Below are 9,480 nucleotides of genomic sequence, written 5' to 3'. Positions count from 1 at the left end.
AGGTCCAATAACTTCCCATAGGGGGTTCCGGTAACCCCCAGTACTCCGAAACTTATGCGAAACGACCCGAATCATTCTGGTGTCCGAATGTAGCCTTCCAATATATGAATCTTTATGTCTCGACCATTTTGAGACTCCTCGTCATGTCCGTGATCACATCCGAGACTCCGAACAACCTTCGGTACATCAAATCACATAACTCATAATGCATATCGTCATCGAACGTTAAGCGTGCGGACCCTACAGGTTTGAGAACTATGTAGACATGACCGAGACTCATCTCCGGTCAATAACCAATAGCGGAACCTGGATGCTCACAACGAGGACTCAAGAAAAATGTAGCCGTTCTCCTCTTTTTCTTGGATTTGCGTACATCACTCTCTCTCTCTCTCTCTGGAAAACCGGTCCTCCACTGCATCCCCACTGAAATGGTCAGAACAATTTTTTAGAGCAAACACAGTACAACGAAAACCATTTTTACTGAAATCTCAAGCATGTTTTGGTTGTTTCTGCAACAACAGCAACAAAAAAATCACTATCAAAGAAGAGAGGGGGTGGAGAAGCTACCATACATGCAGATACCGAGCTGGTGCTTCAGACGACAGCGTGAAAGAAAAAATTCCGAGCTGGTGCTTCAGCTGGTGTTCCTCAGCACAAATCAAAGGAGCTGGGCGCTACCACAAGAGTGAGAAGGTGAAAGGAAGGGGACGGGAAGACAAATCGAGCACGGACTGGAGGGGAGAATGGTTGGGCTCGTTCACGAACCAGGGCTGGCCTGCTCACCGAGACGGGAGCACTGCCGCCGCCACCGGCTTCTCCTCGGCTCTGGCCTTGCTGCTCCTTCCCCCACCGCAGGCCTCCCCTGCCCCTGCTCCTCCAGCCCAACCGTGAAGACTGTCGACGGTGCGCACCGCTTCCCGCTGTCCACCCCTGTTGTGGAGGGGCTACGCTGATGGAGAGGGAGAGGAAGAAGAAGAGAAGGAGGCGGCGGCTAGGAGGCCGTCCGCGCTGGGCGAGAGGGAGCAGTCGGCTGGGTGGAGAGCGAGAGGAGGAGGCTGAGGTGCTGCGGGAGAAGGCGGCTAGGGATCTGCGGGCTTGGGAGGAGGAAGGGAGCGAGGGGAAAGGGAGAGGAGAGGATGCTGGACGCGGCGAATAAAAGAAGGCGTGGTTGGTGCCGATAGTTGGGCGCACTAGCTCATCCTTTATATGTTCAATGATATGTTGTTTCTATTTTTGTCAAGTCTGTCTCTTTCTGTTGCTCAACTATATATGTTGCATATCATCGACTCATGTGACGATGCGGGTGCATAGATCATAGATGGCGAAGTGCTACGCCAGGAGTATATATACGATAAGTGGGCGGAGTGTCAGGCCCCGGTGTACCGGTTTCCGGTTTCCGAGCGACAGGCAGTAGTTAGTTTAGGTTCACGCTAATGCGAGAGAGGGATACGAACTCATGTACTCAAAGTGATAGCTCTTCTCGCGTATATCATTGTTTAGATGGATGATGATGTATTTGCAAGTAATCGAGACTTGTATCGCTATTTTCGAGATGATGACGAGAGACCACTTTGTGTTGGATGATGATTATGATGATGACATGATTTGATGAGACTAATTGTATGTATATGCTATGATTACATTTGTATGTGTATGATATGCTAAAGCAAGGTTGTCAGAATCGTGATTTTGAATCGGATCGGAGCTCCCATGGTAGGATCGCAAATCGTAGAATCTTCACTATCAGGATCGTAGAAACGTAGATTCTATGAACTAAAATCGTAGAATCATAGGGGTTAGTTTGGATCATAAAGTCGTAGAATCGTATAACAGAATCGCGATTCTGACAACCTTGTGCTAAAGATTATTGTATAAAGCCTATTCAAATACAAAACAAATATGCAGGGAAAATACTAATAAAACTAGTAGTAACGAGGGGGGAAATTTAGCACTAGCGCCACCTTACCAGTAGTGCTTCCCAGTAAACAGCGCTGCAGATAATATCAGCAGCGCCCTTTTCTAAAGAGCGCTACAACTATTCATGTATAGCAGTAGCGTGGGACAACGGGCGCTACTACTATACTTTAGCTGTAACACCTTATTAGTAGCGCACGCCCAAAACCCGCGCTGCTGCTAGGCTTTTCCCTAGTAGTGAGGAGCTCTAACCGGCGCTCCGGAGTCACCATTGTGTAGGTGGTGATCCGCCGCCCTGCCATGGCTATAGGCGGACGACGAGCTCTGAGCTGCGAGCGTATGTAGAGTGGGGCCGCAGAGAAGAAGGAAATGGGACTATGGCTAGGATCGGGGGTTGCCGCCCGGCTTAAACAGACGGATTTGGCCCCTTCGGCGACAAACAGGAGTGGTGTTCTCGCTCGGCCGATGGGTTTCGATGAGAATCCATGCGGGCCCCGTACGCCAGTTCGACGTGGCAGACACGAGTATGACCGGTCACTATCCGGGCGTAGACGTATAGGGGTCATTTGAGAATCCCAGTTGTAGATGCTCTTATGTTTGGTTTCCTTTTTCTTAGTTATTCCGTTTGCAAAGTGCCTTTTTATATTTATGGAAAGTTAAAGTTTTCTCAGGCCATGTTCGGTTTTTAGGGGTTTGGTCCCAACAGGGAATTAATCCCAATGGGATTCGAGTGGGCCCCATCCCTTGTAATGCTAGTCTAGTTCACTTGGCCAGGGATTTAACATAATTTTTTACAGGGAATTCAGTTTAAAAATTGCAGTGGTAAACATTCATCCTCGAATATAAAAGGAATACGGTGTAAAAGGCACTTCCACTGTTTTAGACATTATATTTGAAGTAGCAAAACATTTACTCAGAATGATTGTAAATTTTCAGAGATACAAAAATAATGTGAGGTCATCATGCCAAACACATAATAGGATTTAAGAAAACTAAAACATCCACGAAGCTCGAAGAAATAAAACATCGGCGTCCATTTAACTGGATCATCATGAAGTAGGGGAATGTTCAGCATATTGGATTGCAAGGCTAGATACCATTCGCAGGAGAACGATCAACAATGACACCTAGTAGCTGCACATGAGCTGAAAAAAAGTGACAATATTAATAGAAGAAAGAGCAGCTCTTTGTGCGACATGTATATGGAAAATATGCATGTAAGCATGTTGACAAGAATAACTCATGATGCAAAGACAATACAAATCATGAACAAGTTGCTAAGAACTAGCGATCTAACTCCAAGGCACACCTTTTACATAGGAAGAACTAGATAGAAACTAATCAACTTAATACACTAGTAACTTAAACAAAAATAAATTATTCATCATCTTAATAATAGTTATGTAACCATGATAAAAATACATGTGCATAGAATAAGTGTAAATTATCTCACCTTTTCAACAAACATATATAGCACATTGGCTGATCTCTTGTGTTCAGAAATTTGGATCCACCCATTTCCACCCAACTCCCCTGCCTATATCAAAAGAAGCCCGATATATCAATGAAAAAACATGGAGAAGTTGGATCATGAGAATGCAATGTACGCTTTTGTGACAACTACAGTACATGAAACCACATCCGCTGTCAGATGGAAGAGATAATTATAATATGGCAAATTTTAACATGCTCCCTCTTTCCCCCTCCTTTTACATGTGAGGTAAGAAGGTAAGAGTTAATCATATCACTAATTAATGACATCAACGGCTCATGTGAAAAGAGGGGGGTAAGAGTGAGCATATTAAAACTGCTCTTATAATATTCCTTTCCCAAGACATGTTTGGACTACTTGGAAGTTTACAGAAAATACATTCATACAGAAGACAATTGCAGAGACTATGTACCTGTTAATGCCCAATATGGCTCTCAAACAAAATATGCACAAATTGGGAAAAGTCAGTCTGCTCAAATTGAGCATTACTTGTTATTACTCAAATTTGAAGAACTAGTATTCTTTTCCGATGAAAAAGTACATGCCACCCTGAATTGATGATTAGTATGAAGAACAAACAACACAAACATTGTCTTGCAAGGAGACACATTGAGTGAAAACGTAACACAAGCTTTAATCATCCAATCGAGAGTAACTATTTTTCAAAGATTATATGGTTTCACTATAGTATTTACATGGAGTAGACAATTAATCACATCACATGAACACTAGTACAACAAACACATATCAATAGTAATTGGAACTAATCTTAATTGTTACAAATGAGGTACAGAGGTATTACCTGCAGTGTAGAAATTTCTGTAGGGAAAATGGGCCATAAGAGAACGCTTATTCGGTTTTGAAATTAAACTGATCTGCATCGACTTAAGGTGGAGCATGAAGTCGCCCCTGTACGTAGACAGAATCATCACATTTAACTCCTCGTCATACCCCACCATCTCTGCATTTCTCAAGGCGCAAGAAAAGATCCCCTCCAATTGATTGATTTTCTGCATAACCACCCATCCGGCAAGACCATCAGAGTTGAGTTTCCTCTCCCATATATGAATGCCCTCCCATATATGAATGCCCGGTTTGGACATAACGGCAAGGCCAAGAACACTGTCGTCATCTGTCCGTAGGAGCTGAAAGGACCAGCTGTTGACATGTTGGGCCTCTGCCGGAATCTCGATGACACGAAGGGTCCGCCTTTTAGTATCAAATGCAAGGATTTCGCGTCCATGAAACAACCAGTAAACTGTTTCCCTGATGAGGATGCCGGGCCTTAGTTTCAGAACCATATCTGTAGTCGACGTTGAGACAATATTCTCCCATACATCCGACGCGGAATCATAGACACAAGCGAATGATGTCTTCAAGTCTCTACTGGTGCAGATCAAGACCAATTTGAAGGCCGGGCTGAGGAAGTAATCCTGGTGCACATGCCCGTCTTGATCGTCAGCACACATCACCGTGGCGCTGCACAAACAGAAACTCTCCCTTTTGACGTGACGGAGCTCTGGTGGAAAAGGCACGCGGTGCTGCTGGCCGTTGAGGGGATCCCACACGAAGACCTCACACAGAGACTCGCTGAGCATGACGGCGAGGCCGTGGCGGCAGCCATGTAATTCCCAATCCGCCCCGTGCTCAGGCACAAACAAGCGTTGGGCCGGGATGCGATTAGGCGGGTCCAAGACGGGAGTGAAGACGGAAGTGAAGGCAAGAGACCCTTTGGAGAAACCCAACGGAGGATGTCTCCTCAATCTGTGAAGAAACCGAACAAAGAAGCTTTCGGCGGGGATGCGGTCGGGCGGGTCCAAGTCCAAGATGGGAGTGAAGGCGGAATATCTGAGACGAGACCCTTTGAAGAAGCCCAAGAGAGGAGGTTCCGGGTGGTGTCTGCTGAAACGGCGGAGGAAGCGGGGATCGGAGAGGATGCGGCGCCAGCGCGTGCATACGAGGGAGGCACGGGAGAGGGTTGACGGCAGCGGAGGGAGCCGGAGGAAAATCTCCCGGAGGAGGTCCTCATCCTCCAGCGGCGCTGAAATTGACATGGCGCGGCGGCTGGAGTTTTCCTCCTCTTTTTTGCCGGCAAGTAGCTAGCCTTGCACGCGAGGAACCGTGCGACACGGCCGCCCGGAGCTGCTGCGGTCGGAGTGGATGTCGGGCGTCGGAGGATCGGGAAGCGGGACGCGTTGTTATATGAACTTTGCGGTCAGATTGGAACTCCGTGTCCGTATATGCCCGTTACTTATATGAGGTTACAAAAAATAAGGACAAGTTAGTTTCGATTCCGCTTCAATATGTGCCACTTCATAGCTCGGAAAGTCAGATTCATTTGTGATCCGTGCCCAGCCTCTCCTACTACATACATACGTATAAGAAACGATTTTTGAAATAAAAATATCTAAATGGTATAACGCTCACACGTGTGGCATATTTGCACATCGCCCACACGTCTTGATCCATCTTGATTTTGTTTTGCATGAATCCTAAAGGAATCTGAGTGCTACGTTGACATAGCATGTTGTGTGGGCGTTAGAGCGCTCACCCACGCGACCCGCAGCACGCAGTTTGCTAGCTGCGCCGTGTGGGCGAACCGGTTCCCGTCAACACAGTCACCAACCACTCCACGCGCGTGTGGGCGAGCGCCTCTTTGCCCACACGATGCTCGTACAGTGGTAGATGACAACTGCAGTTGCGCGTAAGCGGCAACTAGGTAAACACACATGGCAACTATGATTCATTGGTAGATATGACAACTGCAGTTGCGCGCACGTGTCAACTAGGTAAACACACATGGCAATTATGATTAACCATACATGACAACTAGGTAAGCAGGCATGACAACTATGGTTTGATTGCACGCGACAACTACCATAAATTAGACACGGCAACTATATTGTTAACCAAAACAGAGAGAGTTGTCATACTTTTACAACTACATTTTACTCTCCCCTCCTCACCCCTGGGACGCCCCCGCGCAGCGACCAGGGGGAACCCTAGCGCCACCCAGCCCTCGACTCCCTCTCCCACCTCTCCTGCCTGCTGTCGCCGGGCAAAGCCCGGTTGGCGTCGGCGGCAACGGGACCTCTCCTCCCTGCAGCGGCCGGATCTAGCGCGGGTGGCGTTCGGTGGCGGTTGGCGGCGTGTTGGCGGTGGGGCGCACCGGCGAGGACTCAGGGGCGACGTGCTCGTGACTGCCCCTGGTGATCGTGTGGGGGGGCGTTCGGGGCGCTCCTAGGTTGTTCGATGGTCGATCTGTTTCAGATCCGCCCGCCGGTGCCTTGGGCGGCGCGGGGATCTCGGGGCAGCGGCCTCGATCGGTGGTGCACGGTGCGGCCTACCTGGCGGGCGGCACGCGCGAGTGCAGATGGTGGGCCTTCCACGGCTGCGTGGGCGACGTGGAGGCGGCGGCGCTACGACGGTTCATCGATGGCCGACTAGAGTTCCATGGGAGGCGTCGTCTCCGACTCGATCTACTCCGGTTCATGCTAGCTACGGTAGCGACTACGGTCGACGTCAATACTATCTGGACGGATCTGGCGGGTGGGCATGGATCCGGGGGAAACTCCAGGGCGGCGTGGCGGCCGCACCAAAGTCGACACTCTTGGTGCCGATTCCCTTCCTGGAGGCTTCGGAGTGGATCCTACACCGCTCACCTCTGCCATGAGCGCAGGCGAAAGCCTCTGTTCCTTTGTTTGGGCGACGATAGAACTTTGGTGTCGTCTTCCTTTCTGAAGGCGTCGGCCGGGGACTGCTCAGGGTGGTGGAGTTGCTGGTAGTTCTGAGTCGACGTGCAAGGGCATGTAGGTGGAGCGGTGTGGCATCGACCGTCTCATCGACGGTGGGTCCTAGCGGCATGGTGCAGTGGAGACTCGGCGTCTGATGCGCGGAGATGGACTCGCGCAGGAGGTGGAAGCTGTCTGGCGTCATGGTGGCGTCGATAGCAGAGAGGCCTGGCAAGGTCGGTGCATCAGTTCTGCTCTGAGGATGGACCGAAGGAAGATGGAGGAGACGGCCCTTGCAGCGTGTGGTGCTCACTGAGAGTGTGCCAGACCGGTGTGGGACCCAAATCTAGGTAGAGACTTGGATGGGACACCCTGCTTTGGATGTTAGGCTTCCGTGCGATGTCTGTTTGGTATTAGGCCCGGACATTCGGCACACCTTCATCAAGGGGATAGGAGTAGCAACAGTGTTGCCAAGATGGTGGCTACAGCATTCTTGATGTATCACCTTATATGGTCTTTGTGAATAATTAATAATACTAGTCGTCAACCCGTGCATTCGCATGGGGGTCATTATAATTATGAAAATTCTAATATTAACAAAATTAACATGAACCAAATATAAAATTGTGTATGAACTATAATTTCCTTTTGCTTATTATCATTTAAGAGAATAACTGAAATTAATTGCATAGCTAAATATAAAAAAGATGTCTTAAGCCATTGAGATGATGATTAAAAGTACACAAACATTTTATTTATTGATTAAAGGTTCATAAGAATCTGAAAAAAGAAGGCAATGTTGTATTTGTTCAAAAATATATAGAGAGCAATACGTGAACACCGACGACATGCATCACACACTTCACATGTTGGTAAGAAAGGGCATATATGAATAATGTCAAACAAATAACATACATCAATTTACAAAATATAATAGATGCTAAGTAAGACTAATATTGAATGGATGCATCTGGTATCATGCATATACATGAAAGTGGGTGGATATAATAATTCTATATAAGCAAACAAAAGCGAGCTGCACTCCACAAGCAAGCGGCATACGTCTGTACACATGTCACACCGAGATCGTTCATGATGTCGTGTATTAAGCAGTCCCAATTTGCTAATTACTACAAAAAAACATAAGTAAGGTCGTGAAAAAACATATCTATATACCTCTAAGATTAGCTGACATTGTTGCCATATATATTGAAGGCCACCATAGGAGTAGTCTGAAGCTGGTAGACTAATGAGGTGCAGTAAATTGAAAGAAAATATGCAAGCACTGCTTAAATATTAGTGAAACCTAATGGAGGATAGTGGCCTTGGCCTAACTGATCTTTGCTCCTACGGTACTCTAAATGTTGTTACAAAGAAACAGAAAACGTTTTATATATCTTAGTCCATGCCATCTAAAATCTGATGATAACTTCAAAAAATAAAAAGATTTTATGATTATGTAATGATAGAAAAGATGTTCAGTCGATGCCAAACCAACTTGTAATTTGCATATAGTTGAAACAAAACATTCCACTTTTGGGCAAACACCATGGGAAAAATGTCCTAGTAAATTATTGTAACAACTAATCTGCACACATTGAATTTTAATTAGTGGACGAAGCATTGATCTCAACAATCTTGTGAATTATTTCATTTTGTTCTACCATATATTAAATATCGTCTGAGGTGTGCAGAAATGTATGTTCCAAACTTGATCGTTCCATTGTAGAAAAAATTCCAAATATTATATCTTGGTGAGCAAGATCATACTCGACGGCTTTGTGAAACAAAACAAATATAAATAACTATAAAAAGATATCATGGTGCATGTCAAATATTTTGTAATAGGCCTGTGTGCAAGGTCTACGGGTAACCACTGCCACATACAACTTGTTTGTGTAACATCAATCTTGAGAAAACATTCCTGCAACTTCCTTACTTTGCATGAACGGCAATGATGGTAATACACATGTAGTTTCAAAATAAACATTAAGTAGCACAACAATCACGTAGTTATCTTGTCAATAGGCTGTTCATAAAAAGCAAAGCAACAATCAAATGGCAAGCCTGTACTTAATCATGCCCCTAGTTATCCATATAGACTTGCAACCATTACGTCCTTGAAAGGAATAAACACTGGTTAGAATAAAATAATGTCAAACTTATACTTATCATGTCCCCAATTATTCAAACTTCATTCCTCAAAAGACTGCCAACGGACACCAACATGGGCTGGTCTGATGGTTACTTTTAATAGCAGCCTTCAACAATTTGATCCCTGAAAGAAAGAAAATGGTGTTAGAATACATCAAATAATGCTTTTAATATATATATATATATACA

The 9,480-nt window shown here is 46.0% G+C and overlaps 1 protein-coding gene across 1 annotated transcript; it reads right to left on the bottom strand.

Moving 5' to 3' along the window:
* Positions 1-2,933: 2,933 nt before the first annotated feature.
* LOC123068549 (uncharacterized) lies at positions 2,934-5,602 on the bottom strand. Its single transcript, XM_044491180.1, has 3 exons — positions 4,209-5,602; positions 3,368-3,451; positions 2,934-3,059 (listed from the first exon to the last, which is right to left on the bottom strand). Exons 1-2 carry the CDS (start codon positions 5,458-5,460, stop codon positions 3,411-3,413), a joined length of 1,293 nt encoding a protein of 430 aa, XP_044347115.1. The 5' UTR covers positions 5,461-5,602; the 3' UTR covers positions 2,934-3,059; positions 3,368-3,410.
* Between the last annotated feature and the right edge of the window lie 3,878 nt (positions 5,603-9,480).

This window comes from Triticum aestivum, chromosome 1A (assembly GCF_018294505.1).
Source record: "Triticum aestivum cultivar Chinese Spring chromosome 1A, IWGSC CS RefSeq v2.1, whole genome shotgun sequence".
NCBI classification, from domain to species: domain Eukaryota; kingdom Viridiplantae; phylum Streptophyta; class Magnoliopsida; order Poales; family Poaceae; genus Triticum; species Triticum aestivum.
This window is presented reverse-complemented; position numbering and strand designations above follow the sequence as displayed.

Bases quoted from the DNA above. Each gene is read 5' to 3' on its own strand.
- LOC123068549 (XM_044491180.1), bottom strand. From the start codon at position 5,460: ATGTCAATTTCAGCGCCGCTGGAGGATGAGGACCTCCTCCGGGAGATT. The intron at 3,452-4,208 runs GTAATACCTCTG...CTTTTGATATAG, and splicing joins CAGAAATTTCTACACTGCAG to GCAGGGGAGTTGGGTGGAAA.